Below are 22,771 nucleotides of genomic sequence, written 5' to 3'. Positions count from 1 at the left end.
AAGGAATAGATTAGTGGTAGAGGATGAGTGTAGGGTGTGTAAGAGCCTAATAAAATTTCAAGATTTTGCCCCTTTTCCTCCTCAAAAAAGGCTTTCATTCTCTGGGAGTGTAGCTCAGTGATGAAAGTGCTGGCCTACCACGCGATGGTCTTGGGTTTGTGGCCCAGGATCACGTGGTAAATATTCGGTAGACGTATGTTGAGAGTTTTCTATCAAGTAGTACCTATTTGAGTAACTGTCTCAAGTACTCCAGACTACTGCTTTTTATCTATCCTTGCCTGCCTGTTAAAACAACAACAACAATTGACCTTGTAGATGAATTTTCTTTATTAATTACAGATACCTCACATTGAAGCACTTTTGGAAAAAAAGATAACAGAACAGTATGAACTTAAAAAAAAGCCCAGAAGATCATGTACTCTTCCAAACTACAGTAAACGCAGTGAAGATATTTTGGGGAAGGTCTGTAGTTTAAGCTTCTTAAGAAACAGTGCATTCTTGTTACCTTGTCCTGTCTCACGTCTGTCTGTCCTTTCTTTCTCCTGCACTCCTCAGTGCAGTTCTGAGCACTGAGTGCAGGGCTTTCCATGTAGAGGCAGCACTCTGTTTCTGAGCTACACCCCCAGTCTGCATGTCTGTTTCCTTAATTTTTTTCCATTAATGCCTGGTGAGTTAGAAAACTGGGGCAGAAATTATCTCTGTATAGTGAAATAAGAGCCTTATTTCCAGGCAGGTTTGTGCTACCAGATCAAATAAGACTAAGTAGTAGGCCTGATTAAACCAGCACAATGCCGAGATCTTAGAAGTGGCTGTAATATTCCAAAGGTAGCAGGTCTGAGCCACAGGCAAGAATTTTAAAGAAAACGATTTATTCTAGTTCCCAATGAAACGGTGGTTATTTGTAACATTTAGATTTCTTTTCTGAAAGAATTGTATCTTATTTAGAAGGGTATTTTAAATATATGCTTAATCTTGAGACTCTTGTTTTATTGCATATTTTTAAGTGTACTTCATGATTACCAAGACTCTCCCTATTACAGACACTGAAGCATGAGATACGTGCATGTTTAATTAGCTGGCAGCTAGTGTAAATTTCTAAAACTGGAGGAGCTTTGAGCAGTGTAGCTTGGACTAGGCCTAAACTTTACAATCCTTCTGTCTCAGCCTGCCAGTTGCTGGGATTACGTTTGTATGCCAAAACGCCTGGCTGATGTTTCTTTTTCAGGGGTTCTGTTGTTGTTGTTGCTCCCTAATCTAGTAAGACTTTTAATTTTTTATTTTTTAAATTTCTGTGTGTTTTTAATAAAATGGCTTCAGATTGCACATCTGGCACAAATTGAAGATGATCGAGCTGCAGTGGTTATTTCTTGGCATCTGGCGAGTGACATGGACTGTGTGGTTACCCTAACCACGGATGCTGCACGATGTATCTATGATGAAACTCAAGGTCGTCAGCAAGTGTTGCCCCTTGATTCTATTTATAGAAAAAATCTTCCAGATTGGAAAAGGTTAGAAAAAAACAGAAGTAGTATTTATTGTCTTGTTTGTTTTGCAGTGCTTGGGATCAAACTCATGGCCTGATAGAAGCTGAATACACGTTATACTGCCTTCTCAGGCAGCCCTTGAATTTAAATAATGTGATTTTTATTGACATAACTTATATTTGAGTTCTTGCTTTCCTTCAGCATCCTAACTCATACCCATTACAAGCCATTACCTACCACTGTGCTGTTTATTAGTACTCATTTTAGAGAGCATAGGAAATCCAACATATCAAAATACCTGTAGATAAGGGTAACTGCGCATGTGTGGTGTGTGTGTGTGTGTGTGTGTGTGTGTGTGTGTGTGTGTGTGTGTGTGTGTGTGTTTAGATGTATGTACATGCACGTGTATGCATGTATGTGCAGGCCAGAGGTCTCACTGGCTTTGGTGCTCACAGATTTTGCTAAGCTGGTTAACCAATGAGCTCCAGAGATCCAATTATTAGCACATCCCCAAATACTGTGGTTATAAGTTCCTCCCACACCCACATCTTCACACTGCACACACTGTACCAATTGAGTTATATCTCCAGCCCAAAGGTGATAGTTATTGCAAGAAAATATTTCCATTTAGGAAGGCCTTCTCTCTCTTTGTAATTGCTAAAGACCCAGTGGAGTTTGGGGGTGTAGTGGGGGCAGATGCTAGTGAAATAGCTCCATCAATAAAGTGCTGTCATAAAGAACTGAGTTCAGACCCCCAACACCCCCATGAAAGCCAGACATGTCAGACATCAGTAATGTCATTTCTAGGGAGGCAGAGACAGGAGGATCCCTTACTCACTGGCCTACTAGTCTAGCCAAATCATTGAGTTCAGGTTCAATAAGAGATCCTGCTTTAAAAAAAAAAAATTGAGGAAACCACCTGACTTCAGAAGACCACTGTACTCATTTAAAAAAAAAAAAATTGGAAGTGGACAAAGGAGATGGATCTGGAGTAGTTAGGGGAAGTGATGAGAGATAAATATGATCACCTACTCTCAAGTGCTAAGAGTAAACGTGTGCACACAGATTTCAGCACAAGTATTAGGAGGGGAGACTCAACTGTAGCACACACTGCTTACTGGATCCCTAAGAGTCATGAAAGCAGATACCTTATGCTGATGGTCATTTCTAAGGCAGAGCATGTTATCATTAGGAGTAGTAGCTGGGTCACATGTGCTCACATAATGTGCATATACTTATGCTTCTCTAACTGTATTTTTTTGAATTATGTATACTTTGTTTAGTGCCTTTTATTGTTTTGTTTTTATATTTAGACCTCTACCTCATTTCCGAAATGGTAAATTACATTTTAAGCCCTTTGGAGATCCAGTTTTTGCCCGAGATTTGTTAACATTCCCAGATAATGTTGAACATTGTGAAACAGGTAAACAGTGTTATGGTTACTTCATTTTGTTCCACTGATATATTTGTGAAATAAATCTATACATTAACTGAAAAAATATGTTCTTATAAATGCTGCTTTTAGAAATATTTAATTCTGTACATTTTTATGTTTTTAGTTTTTGGTATGCTGTTAGGAGATACCATTATTTTGGATAATCTAGATGCAGCCAATCATTATAGAAAAGAGGTATGTACTTTTTTTTTTTTTTTTAAATCACTTCATTGTAAAGAACTGGGAAATAAAACTGAAAAGGGATAGTTTCATATTTGTTAAGGAATAACTTGTATATATTCCTTTTGTATTAGTTTTCTCGTGCTGCCTTAGCAAAAGTATAATAGCCTGAGTGGCTTGAGTAATAGAAATTTTTTGTCTTGAATCTATTGGCTTGAAAGTCCAAATTCAGGTTGATGAGCAGAGTTGGTTTCTGCTGAGAAGCATGAGTGAGGAAGGGCTCAGTTTCAGGGCCTCTTGTCTCCCCTGTGTTGGCTGAGCTCTTGTGTCTCTCCTTGTGTGTGCAGGGCCAAGTCTAAGTTTCCCCTTCACAAGGATAACAATGATACCGGAGTAAAGACCGTATGAATAACCTCAGTGTGATTCTTTCTATAAAATTACTATCTCCAGGCTGGTTTTAGTTTCACATTTTTAATTCCAGCACTTAAAAAAAAGAGGCAGAAGGATTGCTATAAGGGCAGCATAGTGAGTTCTAGGTCAGCCTACAATATACTTTGAAGCCTATCTTAAAGAAAAATATTGTTTATTTAAAGACTACATCATCAGGTAATAGCAGTGGTTCCCAGCCTCCCTGTTGCTGCAACCCTTTAATAAAATTCCTCTTTGTAGCCAGGCATGGTGGCGCACATCTTTAATCCCAGGGCTCAGGAGGCAGAGGCAGGTGGATCTCTGTGAGTCCAGGACAGCCAAGGCTATACAGAGAAACCCTGTCTCAAAAAACCAAAAATAAAATAAAATTTCCTCATTGTGATGACCCCCAATTTTGTTGTTACTTCATGGCTGTAATTTTGCTGCTGTTATAAATCATAATGTAAATATCTAATTATCTGACATATGACCCTCCCAAGGAGTCACAGCCCACAGATTGAGAACCACTAGACGTCATAGGGTCTAGAGCATAATGGGTTTAACATAAAGACTTTGGGGGTTCAGCCATTGAAGGCAGCTAGGCTCACTAGCATTTAGCATCTTCAGAGGAGGAGAGTTAACCTTTGTATGTGTCTTTAGTTGTTGTATAAAACTCGTTTTGGGTTTGTATGCTTTTTGTCTTAGCTAGGGTTTCTGTTTTGTTTTTTGTTTTTCAGGAGTTTCTCTGTGTAGCCCTGGCTATCCTGGAACTCTCTCAGTAGACTAGGCTGTCCTGGAACTCATTAATCTGCCTGTCTCTGCCTCCCAAGTGCTGGGTTAATTAAAGGTGCATGCCGCCGCCACCACCTAGCTCCACATCCTCTTAAGAAAACTGAGCCATCTCTACAACCACCACCCTCCACTTTCTTTAGGGTTTACCTTTAGAAAGCATATAAATCCAAATCAAAACCCAGAATAAGTTGTAATCATTTCTTTTACCAAACCAAGTAATTTTCATTTTGCACGTGTTTGACTCACTATGTCTACTATAATTGTTTTTCAACTAAGCCAGGCATAGTAGCTCACGCCTGTAGTCCCAGCGCTCAGCTGGCCCAGAGAGGCGTGTGAGCTCAAGGCCAGTTAGGTTCCATGGTGAAACTGTACGCACACACCAAAAGAAAACAAAATGATTACTTTAGTCACTGTGGCATTTTAAGTATTTTTTTAAATGCCAGGATTAACACCAAAAATAAATAAAAAGAAATAAAAGTGCTAGTTTTCTGGAAGTACACTTATGAAGTACCTCTGGAATTTCTTTTTGTTTAAAGATGTAATTGCCTTTTATAAATTGTATATAATGTATGTAAATACTTTATATATTTCAGATACTATTTAAGCTTTAATGTTAGATTACACTAGGTTATTTGTTAATATGTTAAATTATAATGCTCTTCAGTTGCACTTAGAGTGTGTGTGTGTGTGTGTGTGTGTGTGTCTGTGTGTGTGTATGTGTGTTCGTTCGTTCACAGGCCAGAAGATTGTATCAGATGTCATACTGCAATTACTGTCCCAACTTTTACTTGAGACAGAGTTTCACTGGACCTGGAGCTCATGGCTTTGGTTTGGTTTGTTGGGGCGGTGAGGGAGGCTGGCTGATTAGCAAGCCCCATTGATCCCTCCTGTTTCCACAGCCTCCCACCCCTAGCAGTTGGGATTGTTAGTGCAACCACATGAGCTGTTTTAAGTAGATGCTAACAATCCAAACTTGAATCCTCATAGCTGTATGCCAAAACATTCTTGCCCGTGTGTCATATCCTCAGCATTCAATCACTTTTTAATGCATATATTCTATTTTTTGGTGTGGATATGCCGCAATTTATGTAACTTTCTGAGACATGTTAGTGTGCTGTGTTTTACTAAGACTATGTTTGAATGCATACATAAGTGGAATTATTGAATACACTCATAAAGATCATGAAATGCTAAATCCAGTAAGATATTATTTTGATTAATTGGGAGAATTTAAGTCTTGACTCCTTTCTCAGCACTGGAGTTTAAGCCAGCATTTGAACACTCATCTGGTTCTCTCCTTGTTACGGGCTCTCACCCTAGTTCAGTCTGCATGCTATTAGCTTATTAGTTTTATGGAAACACTATCGCAGTCATGCCATTTCTCTACTGCCTTGCTTGGTTGGGTCTTCTTATTTTGTTTTTTTTTGTTGGGTTTCTTTGTTTGCGGCAGTATCTTTCTACAGAGCCTTGGCTGTCTTGTAACTCACTATACAGACCAGGCTGGCCTCAAATTCAGAGATCTGCCTGCCTCCGCCTGCCTAGTGCTGGGCTAAAGGTGTGATTGACCGTGCTGGATCATGTCGTTTATAAACTGATATTTGAGTGGTTTCTCTTTAGAGCAGTTGGAGTTGGTTTCTTACTAATTAGCACCTGTGTGCCCGAAATAGGTTGTTAAAATCGCACACTGCCCCACACTACTGACTAGAGATGGAGATAGAATTAGAAGTAATGGGAAGTTTGGGGGCCTTCAGAATAAAGCTCCTCCAATGGACAAACTCCGAGGAATGGTCTTTGGAGCTCCAGAACCAAGACAGTGTATAGTCTTGGGGAAGCAAATAGGTAAGTGAAATATGGGGTGAGTTTTTGGCTTAGCTTGTTTATTTGTCATTGTTTTAAAACTGGGTCTTATGAATCTGAGGCTGGCAGGTATTCACCATGTAATTGGGTGTGGCCTTAAATTTATTGACCCTCCTGCCTCCATTTCTCAGTGCTGGGGCTGCAAGCATTTCTCACCCCACACCCACTATCTGTGCTGTTGGGGACTGAACTGAGGGCTGTTTATGCTAGGCAAGCACTGCCAACTGGATCACAACCCCAGCGCTCTTTCGGATCACAAAAGTATATTGTTGTTATTCATCTTTTTGATGAATAAAAGATGTTATTCATCTTTTTGTTTTATTTTGTTTTGTTTTGTTTAATGTTGGGAGGTTAAGCCTGGGGTCTTGCATATGTTAAGCAAATATTCTACCCCTGAGCTACCTTCCCAGCTGGATGAGCATCTAAACGCAATTTCTGATTTGATTTTAACATTCTCTTAGGTATCTAATGTGACAAAATTATTAGCCAGTAACCGGTGTATACAATGTAAAATTTTTTGTTTTTATAAAAACCTATCCTGTGTCAGGTAGTTCAAACAAGCTCCATTCTCCCATTGTGGAATATATTGCGAGAGAGTAGTCAGGCAGACTAGCAGTCCCGCCCTGTTTTTATTATGCATTAAAGACTATTCTGCCTTGTTAAATTAGTAGCTTATTAGATAATTATTTGTCTTTGTCTCAGCTTACATGGTTTTCGAGCTGGCATGATAGCATGTGCCTACACTGACCACTTGGGAGGCTGAGACAGGAAAGCTCACGTGAGCCTAGAAATTTGAGACTAGTTTGGGTCAAATAGCAAAAGTCTTTTTTTTTTTTTTTTAATTTTTTTTTTTCTTGAAGTGTATGACATGGATCTTTTTGCCACTTCTGTTCTCTCGTATCCCAGCTGCCTCCTTCAAGTCAGCCATGTAATTGTGTCTGCCCTGAAGTGCACGTGTGCCCAGCAGGAGGTCCCCACACTCATGGCCTTACAGACTCCTGATTTTATTTCATGAGTTTGCCACGTGCCCAACTGTCTAGCTTTACTGCACACACAAAAGTAGCTTCTTACTTTAGCTTGTTTATACATACAATAAAATTTGCCATCTTAACCGTTTCACCGCACAATTCAGTACTGTTAAATACTTTCACATAGCTTTACAGTCCATCTCCCAAAATGCTTTTTGTAGAACTGAAACTTAGAGCCTTCCCCTCCCTTTTCCCCTGGCAGTGATCCTTGTCCCTGGAGTTGTCCACAACATTGGCTCTCCTGGATACCCTGTAGGAGGGAAGGCCTGTGCTGTCCTTTTGTGTCAGCTCACTTAGCATGAGGTCAGGGTTCATCCCCTGAGGTAGATGTACATGGTACAGTCTCCTTTCCTGGTAACGCTGATTGATACTCCATTGGGTATGTGTGGCACATTTTGCTCTTTTGCCTTGGTTTGGTTCGATTGAGGCCATTTTTATTCTGTTGCCTTAGCTGGATTGACACTTACCGTGTAGCCCAGGCGTGCCTGAATTCATAGTAGTTTTTCTGCCTTAATCTCCAAGTGCTGGGATTATGGAATGAGGCACTACCCCAGGCTGCGTTTTTGTTTTTGTAGTAATGTATGATCCATATATAGATAGGTACAGACTGCACAAATGTGGAGCTGCTTTTATCAGCACAACGCTGCATTATAGTAAGATTCAACGCAAGGCTTGGGGATGTAGCTCAGCAGGAGAGCACATGACTGCGCTTATCTGTACCCTGCACACAGTGTAGGATGCGCAGAGCGTCTCCAGCTCTACAGAGAGCTGCTCCTTCCTCACGTCTCTGTCTGACGTAACTTTCTTCACTCACCGTCACATAGGTTAGTTTTGTCCATTTTTGTACTTTATGTGTACTCAGAATCTTAAAATACACAACTTGTGTCCCCATTCATTCTGTGCTGTATATGCTGGTAGCTGTAGTTTATTTTCATTGCAAAATATTATTTCATTTTGTAAATAGACCATTATTTATCCAGCTGTTAAGCTTGGATACCTTCCAGTTTTGAAATAATACTTTAGCCTTAACAGTTTTAAAAGCAGTAGTGTGAAAAAGTTGTAAGAGAGAGTTCATACATCTGCTTGATATGTTAATGATTTCATACAAAAACTTCTGAAATGTAAATAAAAATTACATTAAGAGTGCATCTCACTCCAGTCAGAAAAGGGCATCAAGAAAACCTTTTTTGTTGTTGTTGATAAGACCATCAGCAAAACACTAATCTTGTTGTGGTTCAGTCACTAGTGAAATCAGTATGGAGGTGTCTTGGGAGGCGAGGGGGCTAAAAATAAGTCTATTTAGACATAACCCAATACAGCTCTTAGCGATTTATGAACATACTTAATTAGCGTATTACAAAGATGGTTGCCTGCCATTGCAGCACATATAGCCAAGTTTAACCATCCTACCTGTCACTACATAAGAGATGGGTAAAATGTGGCTCACATTCACAGTGGAGAAGAATGAAATCATGTCTGTTTGAGACAAGTGAATTTAAGTCTGTCGTAGAAAACATTGTTTTCTCTCTTGTGAGTCCTAGATTTATAATCACAAATACATAAGAACATATAAATAACATGAGAGTGGAAATGAGTCTATGGGGAACAGAAGGGTTTAGGGGAGGAGGCAGGTGAGGAAGGGAAGTGCCACAGGTGCAGGGCGGGGTGTTCTCAGTGTGCTGTACATACATAAAACAGCCTTTGTAGCCCAGGGTGATATAGTTTAGATTATGAAATCTGGCTCTTCTCATCTTCCCTCTCTGCACAAAGTGCATGTAGAGTGCCCCACCTCTTCTCCTTGGCTTTATCTGTATGGGATAATACTTTGTACCAGACAGAATGTAAAAAGTCCTAACTGCAAAAAAATGGAAGAAGGAAAAAAAAAACAGTTGAGGGTGGTAATTAAAAATGTATTCATCATACAGAAATAAATCATCAAAGAAAATTACATTCTAATTATCATACGCTGTCTTCATTGAGTGGGTCGTGACTTTAAAAGGGCTTCCCACCAGTTACCAGTAATGCTAATTCTTTTTTCTAAAACATGGATTTGGTGTGGTGTTAGCTCTTTATTCAGAGGTCTGTTGTTTGCAGATCTCATTCAACAGTACCGCACCGCTGTGTGCAGGATGAGCACTGTGAACCAGGACCTGAACAACCAGCTGCAGTACCTGCACACGCCCGACATGAAGAAGAAGCAGCAAGAGCTCAATGAGCAGGAAAAAAGCCTGAAGCTAATAGAGCAAAAACTTGGTATATATTTACCTTTTGTTTGACAATAAGTGTTAATGATGAGTCCAGTGATAAAGAAAGACTGCCAATGATTCAGAGCTGGAACTGATTCTTTTTTTTTTAAGCACCAGGTTGTCTGATAAATTCTTAAAACTATTTTCTTACCCAGAATAGTGTCTTAGTTATGTTTCCATTTCTGTGATAAACACCCTGACGGAAGTCAGACTGAGGAGGAAAGGGTTTGCTTCAGCTCACAGGTCACAGCTGGTTGTCCAGGGAAGTCAGGGCAAGAACTGACACAGAGGTCACGGAGAGACACCTGCCGTCTTGCTCTACGTGCCTGGTTTAACCTTCTGAGACAACACTGGTCCCGGGGCCACACTCCACATCAGAGTGCCCCCAGACAGGGCCTGCAGTCTGATGGAGGCAGCTCCGCAGTTGCGGTTTTCTCATCCCAGATGGCTCTAGTTGATGTCTTTTGACAAAAACTAACCAGCACAAGAAGTAACGGAGATTCTGAGTCTTACTTTAAGTTCTTTTTCAAAAGATAACATATTTATATTTGCTTTTCCTTCTTGTTCTACTCCAATTTTTTTTATATTTTCTTCACAGGAATGACTCCTACACGGAAGTGTAATGACTCATTTTGTCACTCACCAAAGATAGAGTTGATAGAGTGTCCAATTCCTGCTAAGAGAGTGAGAAGAGAATCCACTAGGCAGAACAGGTGAGCACGTTGTCACCCGGTTACCAGCGGCTACTTCACCAAAGACCTGTGTCCTCCTGTGTCCTTATGCTTTAAAATCAGGCTGGGTTCATTTCCTAATGGACTGAGGCAGAGTTAGTATTTTAAAAACAGAAGCAGGGTGGGGTGGTAACTCTGTAGTGGAATCCTTGCCACTTAGTGTCTGTGAAGTCCTTCCTGGTCCTGGTCTTCAGGACTGGGCAGAATACCTGGTGCTTCTGTATTACGAAGCCACAGACTCCCTATTTTCTCTTAGGAGATCTGATTTTCTTAGTGATACTTTACTATTTGGACATTTTAATTATTATTTTCTGCTACTACGCGTCACTAGAATCAAGTTGCTTTTGTTTCAGGGTATAAGCTTTCTTCTACTTAATGGATCACCAGTTTCTAAATAGTAACATGCACAATCATTTGTGTATTAGTTATTTCTAAAGTTTTGTGTTTGATCTGGTCAAACACCGCTTAGTAATTCATCAAAACCCAACAGAGCCTTTGGCAACCTAACTTGGTAGTAAAAACTATCCTTTTAAAATTAGATTTAGAAGGCCACCTGCCTTAGTTAGGGTTACTGTTGCTGTGATGAAACACCGTGACCAAAAGCAAGTTGGAGACAAAAAAGCTTACTTCATTCACAGATCTATATAACTGTTCATCATCAGAAGTCAGGACAGGAGCTCCAGCAGGGCAGGAACCTGGAGGCAGGAGCTGGTGCAGAGGCCATGGAGGGTGCTGCTTGCTGGCTTGCTCCCCATGGCTTGCTCAGCCTGCTTTCATATAGAGCCCAGGACCACCAGCACAGGGGTGGCCCCTACATACAATGGGCTGAGCCCTCCCACATCAACAGCTAGTTAAGGAATTGCCCTACAGCTGGATCTTATGGAGGCATTTTCTCAACTGAGGGCTCCCTCCTTTCAGGTGACTGCAGCCTGTGTCAAATTGACATAAAAGTAGCCAGACATAAAACACACCTTACAGGAGAATAGAGTGGGAATAAGTCTTAATAGATGTGATTTCAAAAGGTTTGAAACTATTTGAATAACATTTTCATATCAACCATAAATGACTTGTGATGTTCAAAGCTGATGTCCTGTGCTGTCCCCGCCTGCATATTTGGCAAATAGTTCTATGTTCCTTTGTGCTATTGTTGCTCCATAAGTAAAACTGACAAGGCTCTTGCCCATGGCATGTTCCTCAATCCTCGGCAAAGAAAGATCATTTCAAAAGTAAAATTTGCTGTATAAAAGGAGAGAAAATGGTAAGGTGATATAACAGAGATGAAACAGTGTCTGTGGTCAGAAAAAAGCATCAAAGCAGCAACGGAGCAGGGGAAGGTGCAGTCCACACAGCTAGGGTCGGTAATGGTCACAGAAAAGCTCTCTGAAAATAGCAGCCGGTGCGATGGAAGACATGAAAAGACACCTTGCTAAAGCCCTTACTAGATACGGAAAGTAATAGTGGTTACATACGACAAGATAAGAAGTTGGTGCTGAAGGTCAAATTGCACAGCTGAGCTCACTGTTGAGCCCTAGGAACCCTGAAGACTGTAAGACCCCCTTGGCTGCTCCTCGGAGAAAGGAATGACACTTGTCATCTTTTCTCAGCTGAGGGGTCTGTGGGATGAGTTAAGTGAGATGAAAACTGCTTTCTTAGTTTTCCCTGGACACTACCCAGTTGGTACCGTTTTGGAAGCTAAGTTGATGGTGCACGCCTGCAGTCTTCTTATTCAGGAGGATGAGGTGAGGGTCTGAGGGAGCGGGACTGGGTCTGAACCTAGTGTGGGATACTGCTAAGTGAGACACCTCCTGTCTCATCTCTGTCACCCCAGAAAGATCTTACAGCAGTCTGGAAGAAATAGGCTTAAAATTATTTTAGTAGTTGTTAGTAGTTTTAATAGTAGTTTACTACTTTGAGCAAAGGCATGGGTACATAAAATTAAAGGTTTGGACTTAGAGTGTATTATGTAGCATATGCCAAGTATATATCCAAAATATTGTTTAGACATGTAAACAATGTTTAAAAAAAAAAAACTTTATTTTTGAGACAGGGTCTCACTATGTAGACCAGGTTGTCCTGGAACTCACTATGTAGACTAGATTGGCTTCAGGCTCACAGATATGTCCACCTCTCCTTCCCATGTGTTTATGGAAGCCAGAGGTTAGTTCACAGGAGGTGGGACGGTGGTAGCTTTCTTCCACTGTGTGGTTCCTGGGGTTGAAACTCAAGTTGTCATGTTTGGCAGCAGTTGCCTTTACCTGCTAGCCCAGAATATCCTTAACAGTATTGAAATATCACATTTCATCCATAAAATGAATAGTTTTAACAGGAAAAGAAGAAATAATGTGTGTGTGTGTGTGTGTGTGTGTGTGTGTGTGTGTGTGTGTGTGTGTGTGTGTGTTTACTTATTTATACTAGCTCTTAACCTTAACAGAAATCCCTTACCATGTTTCATCAGCCCCGGTACGTAATTTGCCAGAAGACACACTACTCTATGAAGCATTTGAGGAGTGTCAGTGTGAAAGAACACAGTCGTAGTCTCCGCTTACTAGCACTGGGTGACTCCGCAGACACTTGAGGGGCTGGAGAGAGGCTTGGTGGGTGAGGGCTCTTGTTCTTGCAGGACTAGCTCAGTTCCCACGCCCACATGACTGCTGTCTGCGTACAACTCCAGGTCAGGGACTGCACGCCTCTCCTGAGCTCTGGGAGCCCCTGCGCGCCGCGGTGCACGTGCCAACTCAGTCATGCACATGCACACACACACTAAATAAAATACATACATGTAGGTTTTTAAATTATATTATCAGTTTCTTAAAATGTTTATCTCTTTGGAGCTGCTGTCTTTAGAAAAGTTGGTGTTATCCTTTTCTTGGTACTTATGCCAGTAAGTACCAAGGCATTTACTGTGTTCATCACTACATTATTGTGAGAGGGAAAGAGAGTAAGAGAGCAGTGTTTTCCATAAATGTGAGATGTGCATGATTACTAAACAATTAAAGATTGTATTAACTGTTTGTAGTAAGTGTCAGCGTTAGAGCACAGTTCTGTGTGACACGGAAGCGTTCTGAAACAATAGGGAATGTAGGAAGTCCCTGGTACAGAGCCCATGCTTGCTCTGTCTGCCTGCTTCCCCCAGGGGTTGGGTAGGCAGGGGTAAGAGAGGAGTGAAGACTGCGCGCTCACTGGATGCCTTGCTTTTTCATCTTTTTCAGAAGATCAAAAGGTGGTGTACCAAACTGAGCATTTCTGAAGACAATGTGATAATCCTGGCTAGAATTTCCTGTTCCTCGGATGGGCCTAGAAGCAGCTGTTCCGTGTTCAGAATCTCGCTGGGCAGTAGATTTACTGGAACTACCCCCGTTGTCATCCTGTCTGTTGGTTGTTAGCTGGCAGGTGCGCTCTTACCACGATGGTTAAGCCAGCACTGAAGCAGTTCCCCCCAAACACCTGTACACCTCCTGTTCCTCGGCATAATCATGACTATCAGAACTGTTTCTTAAAAACGACATTTTTACTGTTTGTGTGTGTGTGTGTGTGTCTGTGTGTCTGTGTGTCTGTATGTCTGTGTGTCTGTGTGTCTGTGTGTCTGTGTGTGTGAACTTATTTAACAAACATGTTCTGTCTTGTATAAGGAAAGTTCTAGAACTAGATATTTAATTGTAAATATGTGTGGAAAGTTGAATTCTGCATTAAAACGGAGAAAGCACAGGTGTCTGGGAATTTAAATTCTCAAATACATGGAAAAATAAATTGATGGTGGTAGGACAGCCTACACATTGCATCCTGTATATAAGTGAGATAGGCAGCAGCACCAATTTTTATAAGTATTGTCTGAATTTATTAGTACTAGATCTAGAGCCTCAGCTTTAATTCTACATTTGCATTATTTTCTAATTTTTTACAACTATTTTTAAGAGGTTAAAGAAAACATACATGAATGCAATAAGAATTTGTTAGGAAGCTGTTGTATAAACATTAAACTGCGCTAAACTCAAGCTAACATGCACTCTGTGTGTCTGTTTCTCAGTCTGTGACACTTTGTAAGGAATACTTTTGGTACAGTTTTCTGTCCCAGGAAATGTGTGTGTTTAATCCTTTCTGATTATACAGCAAGGTTAATAAACAATCATTTCTCCTCGCAAAGAAATTAGTGGTTTCCTTTATTGGAACTTAAAGCTCTGTCAAAGCTGACTTAGTAAGTATTGATACAACTCCATGTGGTTGGAACTCAGTCTGTGCATTGTTGAAGAGAGAAGCAGAAAGGCGATAACAGAAGGCTTCCCGCTGTGGAGCAGCGCGCCTGAGAGCCCAAGCCGCAAGAGTCAAAAGCCAGAACATCAAGAGCCAAGGCCGTGCAAGCTCAAGGCAGGCCTTAATGACACCCTGTCTTAGGAAGTCTGAAATCCTGTTTTAAAAGTAAGCTTTGGCATTGCGTGCGCTCTGCCATGGGAAGAGAGGCAATTATTTACACCCTCTGTTGAGTTCTAATTTTGAGTCAATAAGCAATCCATGAAGTGTCCACATGGCAGAGAGGAAAGGAGAACCACCCCTTCTGAGGAGTCTCTGAACCTTAAGTCCTGTGTGCAGACACACAGGGTTGGAGCAAGGGCATTGGACAAGGGCTTAGTGAATATTGAGCGAGTGTTTGCCAAGACTGTAATAGGGACAATATTGAGTGAAAACTCCAAGGAAGAAGCAGAAGAGAAAAATAGATGCATCGAACTTGAAAATAAAAAGGCTGGGTATGGTGGCGCACGCTTTTAATCCCAGCCCTCGGGAGGCAGAGGCAGGCCGATCACTGTGGGTTCAAGGCCAGCCTGGTCTACAAAGTGAGTCTAGGACAGCCAAGGCTACACAGAGAAACCTTGTCTCAGAAAAACCAGGGGGCGGAAAAGGAGTGAAAGTTAGCAAGAGAAGGAAGGAAAGCATGGCTAAAGAAAGTCCCCTGAGTCCCAGGTCACTGTGAAAGGACGTGGTAATTTGGGCAATAAATGTTGTGCAGAATTCCTCACACGTCAGTGATGAATTACCAGAGGACTTGAAAATGTCCAGAACAATTGTGAAATAGAGCCATCAATTCAACACTCAAACCCTTCAGTAGTAAACCTGGCGCCTCCAGGCTCGCTCACTTTAGCCCTGAGCTAGTTTCTTAATGAGAACCAAGAGTCCAAAAGGGAAACTGATGCCTAGAGAGAGCTCTTAGCTCTGTCAGAAAGCAGACTACTAGCAACCAGACAGTAGCTAACTCCCTACTTACTAGGTGCGATGAGAACAGAACACAGTGAATAAAGAAATTAGAACATCTGGTGATTCTACTGAAAACTAAGATGAAGTGAAAAAGAACAAGTTTTATCTTTGGTGGCAGATGTGATCAGTGCAGGACTGACTCCTTGGTTCATGAATCTTTAACTTGATTTGCCTCTCCCAGTTATAGATGGCCAGAGTAGTAAGAAAAGCAAAAACCTGAAAAAAAGACAGTGGAGGAAGCAAATAAAGGCAATGAGGAAAAGTTGTCAGTAAAGCACAAATGGTAATCCTTCAGGAACAAGTAAGCGCTTCCAGAAAGCTAGCAGGTGACGACAAAAGCCCTTCCCTCCAATGGATCTGTGCCACTGACCACAGGGAAGACAGTGCAGAGGCTGCCTGTGGCAGTGTGCAGCTTTGATCCTAGCGCTTAGGCGACAGAGGCAGGCAGATCTCTGGGAGTTTGAGGACAGCCTGGTCTGCACAGTGACTTCCAGGCCTGTCAGAGCTACATAGGAAGACCCTGTCTCAAGAAACAAACACCTTAATTTGAATGCTCTCTTCATGCTGGCGAAATAAATGATTCCGAGGTTGTAAATGAAGACCCAGAAACCGCCTTCTGTACTCTGTGCCAGGGAAGCTTTCGGAACCGAGAGTATTCGGTGCTGTCCGTTCACCCATGGCTTTGTGCAGTGCGCACAACACAGCAGTGCAGTGGGCAAAAGGCAAATATAAAAAGTGAGAGGAAGTATGTTACCACAAATGCCAAAATGCAGATATTTACTTTTTTTTCCCTTTTTTCATGGTTTTTTTTGTTTGTTTTTGTTTTGGGGTTTTTTGTTGTTGTTGCTGCTATTGCTGTTGTTTTTGTTTTTTGTTTTCTTTTGGGGACAGGGTTTCTCTGTGTAGCCTTGGCTGTCCTGGGCTTACTTTGTAGACCAGGCTGGCGTTGAACTCATAGCAATCTACCTGCCTCTGCCTCCCAAATGCTGGGATTAAAGGCGTGAACCACCAGCGCCGATGCTGACTTCTTGTTCCTCCTGTTTATGTAAAGAGATTTCAGCAGGCTGCTTTTTCTCCCCTTTAGGTTTTTCAAGAAAAGGTTTCTCTGTGTAACAGTCCTGGCTGTCCTGGACTCTGCTTTGTAGACCAGGCTAGCTTTGAACTCACAGACATCTGCCTACCTCTGCCTCTAAGGGGATTAAAGGTGTGGATGACCACGCCAGGCCAGCAGGCTGCTTTTAACCTACCCAAAGGTAACAGTTTCCAGAAACCTTAGGTTTGGCTAGCTTGTACTTTTGAGTATAAAAATGTTGCTGAAGAAAGCCGAGAGTCCTGTATTCCTTGTGTGGATGTGTTGAGTGCATTGGTACTATTGAAGTCAAGGCTTTACACTTCCTACACCAAGGCAGGAACTGCACATCATCTCTGATGTTGTTTGTCATGGTGATACCAAAGGACAGTGGCTTTACATCATTGGTACACATGTGTGAGCTGCGTAACCAAAAGTGACAAACTCAAGCATACCTCCTATTGTATGAGAGAATACTGTAATAACAAAAGTACTAGAAATACACCTGTCACTTTTATATTGGCTATAATAACAAAATCATAAGTATATAACAGAAAAAATACATTTAAATACCGATAGGCACAATATTTCACAATGTTTTTGTATTATAGTGAGTGGGTTGTATTTGGTTTGATTTTTCAAGGCACGGTTTCTCTGGGTAGCCCTGGCTGTCCTAGAACTCACTTTGTAGACCAGGCTGGCCACAAACTCACAGACATCCTTCTCCCTCTGCCTCCCTAGTGTTGGGATTAAAGATATGCACCCCACACCCAGCTGTTATAGTGGTTTCTATTCGTTTCATATTTTAGAAAGGAAATTTAAATTACTACTGCTTAACCTGCTGGGGTGGTGGCCAACAAGCTGACTTAACTCCCCCAACCCCAAAATTAACCTTGCAGCATATACCCTCAGCCCCTCTACTCAGCAGTCCGCTGAATTCAGATCGGCTTAGAAAATACAGTAAGAAAGACTGCATTTGTAAAAATTGTTGTTTTTTTCAGCCAGCACTCAGGAGGCAGACGCAGGCAGATCTCTGAATACAAGGCCAGCCTTTCATGAATTTGATTAACGGTTTTGTCACTATATTAAGGTATTTTCTACCTTAGGTAACACTCTTTTTTTTTTTTTAATGGGAATAGGGTGTTCTGATTATAGTTACTTGAGAAGAAGAACCTCAATTGAGCAACTTCCTCCCTCAGACAGGCCTCTGGCCGTGTAGGCCCCAGCTCGCTGTGCGCAGCGCCCCTTGCCTGTGTCTGTGGACCCCAGCTCCCTGTGCACAGCGCCCCCGCCTGTGTCTGTGGGACCCAGCTCGCTGTGCGCAGCACCTCTGGAGTGGGATGGAGCAGATGGCCCTGGCCTACATAAGAGAGGTAGCTGAGTAAGCCACGGGGAGCAAGCCAGTGAGCCATGTTCCTCTCCTCGATGGTCTCTGCCCCAGTGCTGCCTCCAGGTTCCCACCCTGGATTAATCAAATTAAACCCCTTCCTCCCCTGGTTGCTTTTTGTCATGGTGTTTATCCCAGCAGCAAAACCCAAGACCAGGCTGACCTCAAACTCAGAGATTCTTCTGCCCAACCTCCTGGGTTATAGGGCTAAAGGCATGTGCCAACAGCTCAGCTGCACTCATTTTGTTTCTTTTTGCTGCTGTTTTTGTTTTCTTTTGAAATAGGTACTCTATTTTTGGCAGGTTGTCGTCTTCTTCTTCTTCTTCTTCTTCTTCTTCTTCTTCTTCTTCTTCTTGTCTTCTTCTTCCTCCTCCTCCTTATAATCTGCATTGCCACCAATATTTTAACATCTAGGAGACTGCCCATCAAAATCTTAATTAGAGGCTTTCTTTGAAATATTGGGATATTTGACAACAGTCTCTCAGGCTCACAGCCATCTGAGTTTGAGGTCAGCCTGTGTCAGGCTGTGTATTGGGGTGTGTTGGTGTCCCTGCTTCCTGGAGGACATTCAAGGGAACCTGAGCTAGGGAGAGGGCTAGAGAGGTATCGAGGGAGCTTGCTGCTGCAGAACCAAACAGGAAAAACCTCTTTTCTCCTGTCTCATACATTCTGGCAAATTCACCTAGCTAACTCCTAATCCTTCAAAACCTTTTGCCACTGACCAGTTCTTGGGTTGTAGTAAACTGTCTCAGAACTAAGATTCAGCTTTGGAGAGCTTCTCTGGCCTGCCTCATCCCTTACTGCTCCCAGTGGGATGCCCGAGACCACCTCTCTCTCCTCTAGGGGGAGGCCTATGGGTTCAGTTCTTCTTTGAGGGTCATTCCCTGCCCTCAAGGAAGGGGCTGTAGGCCCATCACTAGGACCTGGAGGGAAAGTCCTGGAAGTCAGAGCTTGTCACGGCCAACCAGGTCCCAGTGACTCCCTCAGGAAAGGAGAGGGGCCAGGGTACCAATCTGTTTCACTTGTCCTTTGCTGACTTTAGCTCTGCGGGCATGATGGTCTGAATGGCAGTTGTGCCCACAGGCTTGTATGTTTGAATGCTTAGCAACCAGTTAGTAGAACTGTTTGGGAAGGATTAGAGGTGTGGCCTGGTTAGGAGAGGTGTGTCATGGGGAGTGGGCCTTCAGGGTTTCAAAAGCCCTGCCAGGCCCAGGCCTCACCTTTTGCCTTCTGAGTTAGCATTTTCAAAAGCCAAAGATTCAATTAATATTTGTCTGACTTCTGAATCTGATACTATTCTATTCACAGCAGAAGTCAGTCTTTGCAAAAACTCAGTGAAGGCACCTTGTGGGCCTTGTATAAATTTAGCAAATGACTCAGCCCTCTTTCCTGATTCTTCAGCCTTGTCCTAAGCTTTTAAAGCTGCTAAATGGCATAGCACCAAGGTGTGATTATCAAATTTAAGATGCTTTTGTAACTCAGCCTATTGACCTTCACCTAGCAATGGATCCTTGGAAATATTGATACCTCTTGCCCTATTTCATTGTTCAGGGGCCTTAGCTTCCTTTTTCCACTGTGTCCACCACTGTAACTTAGGACCAGGACCAAGATTTCTGGTGCCAAATCTTTCTAGTCTTGGAACTTCCCCTTGAACTTAACATCTGCTTCACATAGGTGAATGCATAATGTATGAAGTGCTTGCTTCCTTAAATTTCCCCAAATCTAACATTTGTATAGGATTCCATTTAACTTCTCCATAACCTTGGGGTGCCTATGGTCTGCTGGTATAATAAGCCGATAAACTAAGGTTGATTTTTCAACAACCTTGGGGCGCCCCTCTTCAGTTTCCTCACGCCGTGTTGCGGGAGGTTCTTGTCTAAATTCCTCTGTCTGTGACTGCATACCTTTTTTTGTTTTCATGTGTTAGTCTTTCTAAGGCTTGTCTCTTATCAATCCACTTTTCATATTTGGCACAAAAACCCACCACAGTTATCAAGGATAAAATGTGAAATGCCAGAATAATAGCAGTTATAGCCACCACGATGTCAATCTCAGTTAAATCATTTGTCTTTTCATTTTCTGCTTCTATTTTCAAGCCGTCTAAAGTCGCACTGTACAGGGGGGTTCTGACTTCTTTTATTATGATGTTTCCCATCATAACCCTCGCCTTGAGGACTTCCAGATGACTTACCAAAGTTGACGACTTCTCACTTTGTTCTCAGCTGGCATGGTTTCTCTGTTCATATGGCTATGCCAGGCATTGGGGCGCCAAATATTTTTAGCAAAATCTCAAATGTTCAATTTTACATATAAAGACGCAAAAGCCAGATGCTGGGGGTGAAAGCCTGATAGCTAAGAAAGGCAGAGAGATTACCCAGCTGACCTTCCTCCTCAGCCAATGTGCCCAAAAGAGGAATGCTCCTTCCCCGTTAACTGAATGCCCCTCCCTTCTACCTCCTGTGCATCTCTCTGTCTGTCCTGGCTTCCTCTAACTCTCTATTTTTTTCCCATGTTCACACCCTGTCAACTGATTGCTTGCTCCACCGTTTTGACCTATGGTTGACTGTTTAATCCTGTTTACAGTATTCAAGCAGAAAGCTCTTGGATTAAAGGTTTACACTGAGCCACACAACAGCTAGAAAAGGGGTTTTCCAGTAAACAACACAATCTCAGAGTTTAAATATGATCAAATATCCTGAAACACTTATCCTTTGTCACTAGTGGGATTAAAAGTTTACTTTAGGGCGTGGTGTCACACGCCTTTAATCCCAGCACTCAGGAGGTAGAGGCAGGGGAATCACTGTGAGTTCGAGGCCAGCCTGGTCTACAAAGTGAGTCTAGGACAGCCAAGGCTACACAGAGAAACCCTGTCTCGAAAAACCAAAAAAGAAAAAAAGTTTACTTTAAAAAAGGTAACACTGGGGAACCTACCTTTGGTGTGTGACAGGTCCTTGCCTCCTATGGAAAAGCAGAGGATGGTTCACCTGCGTACTCAGGGCTGGAGGCTCCTGGGATATAAACCTTATAAAGTCAAAGGAGGAATGAATCCTGACAGCGGTGGGGGCCCCAGGCTTGTGGTGGCAGGTTAGGAGTGGAGAGGCAGCCAATCCTGCTTTCCTGTGTTAGAAGTTTCTGGGATCGAAGCTCCCTTGACCCTCCCTCTGTAACCTGGTCCCACAGTAGTTGCTGTGTTCATGGCGTCTCTTCACAGCAATAGAAACATTGAGACAACAGCTTTAGAGAGGCGGAGGCAGAAAGAGACTGACTTCACGGGTTGGAAACAACAGGCCGTTGGTTAAGAGCACTTGCTGCACTTGCAGAGGACCTGGGTTTGGTTCTCATCAGGTGGCTCATAACTGCCTGTAACTCAATTTTTAGGGTTTCTGATGCCCTCTGGCCCCCAGGGGCACCTGGACACAGTACATACACATTCATGCAGCCTCACGCGTATGCACATAAATAACAATGTTTTTAAAAAGAATACTAGCCATGTTGGTGATCTCTAGGTTTAATTTCGGGACCTTGCTTCAATGAATGAGTTGGAAGAATGATCAAGAATGATTTCCAACATCAATCTTAGGGTTCATCCACATGTGTACTTACACACATGCAAACATGCCTACATGCACATGTACACACCACACACATATATGCATACATGCATACATACATACATGAAAGGGAAAAGAAAAACAAAAGAAGTAATCCGTGTTGAGAGCAGGTTAGGCATGACTTTAGGGGTAATGACCACAGGAAACTTGGGGTGCTCATGTTATGTCTCATGCATGGTCAGTGATGTTTACAAGGCTCACTTCTTTTTCTGAGGATTTGTTAAGTTGAATGTTTAAGAATTATGGACCTGTGTGTGTGTGTGTGTGTGTGTGTGTGTGTATGTGTGTCTGTCTGTCTGTCTGTCTGTCTGTCTGTGTCTGTGTGTGTGTCTGTGTGTGTGTGTGTTTGCATGAGTTGACATGCGCCAAGTATGTAGGAACCTTCAGAGGCCAGAACAGAGTATTGGATCTCCTAGAAGTGGAGGCCAGAACAGAGTATTGGATCTCCTGGAAGTGGAGGCGGTTCAATGGAGCCACCATGTGGGTGCTGGGAAACAAACCCTGGTCCTCTGCAAGAGTGGTAAGTGTTCTTAATCACCAAGCCATGGCTCTAGCCCTGTCATATCTGTTCAAACCCCCAGTTGCAGCCCAAGGAGTTCTTTCTTGATTGAGCCATCTGCACCATGTCTGAACCCCCTGTATTTCTCCCAGGAGCTCTGGCACCACAGTGCCCCCAAACAGCCCTTTAGCGAGCACGACCTCGGAATAGTTGAGAGGTTAAACACTCTGTTTTTATGTTTTGCGATGTGAGGGTATAATAACAAACCAGGGTGCTTTCTTCTTTGACCCTCCGTGGTGCCTGAATATGAAATGATGGTCTCACCTCCCTTTTCCCATCAGTCAATAGCAACCTGACACTTTCATGTGCCTAGAACAGACGCTTTTGTTGACTTGGTCTTCTTACAACAGTGTCCTGAGATTCCAGTGGCGCCTTACCCAGCCCGGTCACCCAGAGGAGCACGGTGCCCTGCCGCCGCGTGTGTTTCCTGAGAATGAAACATCTCAGAGTATTTATTTGTCATCTGATTCAATCTGAGCAAACCGGCCAAGGAAAACCCACACAAATAGCCAGCTCCACACAGAACCAATAGACAAGCCAGTCTCAAATAACTGAGTGGATCTCATGTGCATCTTTGTTTGAGGCAAGGGCTTACTATGAAGCCCAGGCTGGCCTTGAACCTTGTATCCTGCCTCAGGTTTCTGAGTGCTGCAATCACAGGTGGCTGCCACCACACCTAACTATCCTACTCTTTTGTTGTTTTTTTGTTAATAATATAAATACCAAAAGTTCTCAAAATG

At 42.5% G+C, this 22,771-nt stretch overlaps 1 protein-coding gene across 2 annotated transcripts in view; it reads left to right on the top strand.

Moving 5' to 3' along the window:
• The window catches only part of SMCHD1 (structural maintenance of chromosomes flexible hinge domain containing 1), a 118,431-nt gene extending 104,126 nt beyond the window's left edge, over positions 1-14,305 (top strand). For both annotated transcript variants that reach the window (XM_084780274.1, XM_084780275.1), the window contains 8 exons: positions 340-462; positions 1,318-1,508; positions 2,798-2,907; positions 3,044-3,114; positions 5,967-6,138; positions 9,279-9,437; positions 10,029-10,143; positions 13,371-14,305. In XM_084780274.1, coding sequence (XP_084636400.1) covers positions 340-462; positions 1,318-1,508; positions 2,798-2,907; positions 3,044-3,114; positions 5,967-6,138; positions 9,279-9,437; positions 10,029-10,143; positions 13,371-13,398 — 969 coding nt within the window. In that variant the 3' untranslated portion in view covers positions 13,399-14,305. The remainder of the gene's footprint in view (positions 1-339; positions 463-1,317; positions 1,509-2,797; positions 2,908-3,043; positions 3,115-5,966; positions 6,139-9,278; positions 9,438-10,028; positions 10,144-13,370) is intronic.
• Positions 14,306-22,771: the final 8,466 nt, after the last annotated feature.

This window comes from Acomys minous (assembly GCF_964271855.1).
Source record: "Acomys minous genome assembly, chromosome: 4".
Classification (NCBI taxonomy): Eukaryota; Metazoa; Chordata; class Mammalia; order Rodentia; family Muridae; genus Acomys; species Acomys minous.
Note: the sequence above shows the minus strand (reverse complement) of the source record. Positions and strands in the feature narration are given on the sequence as shown.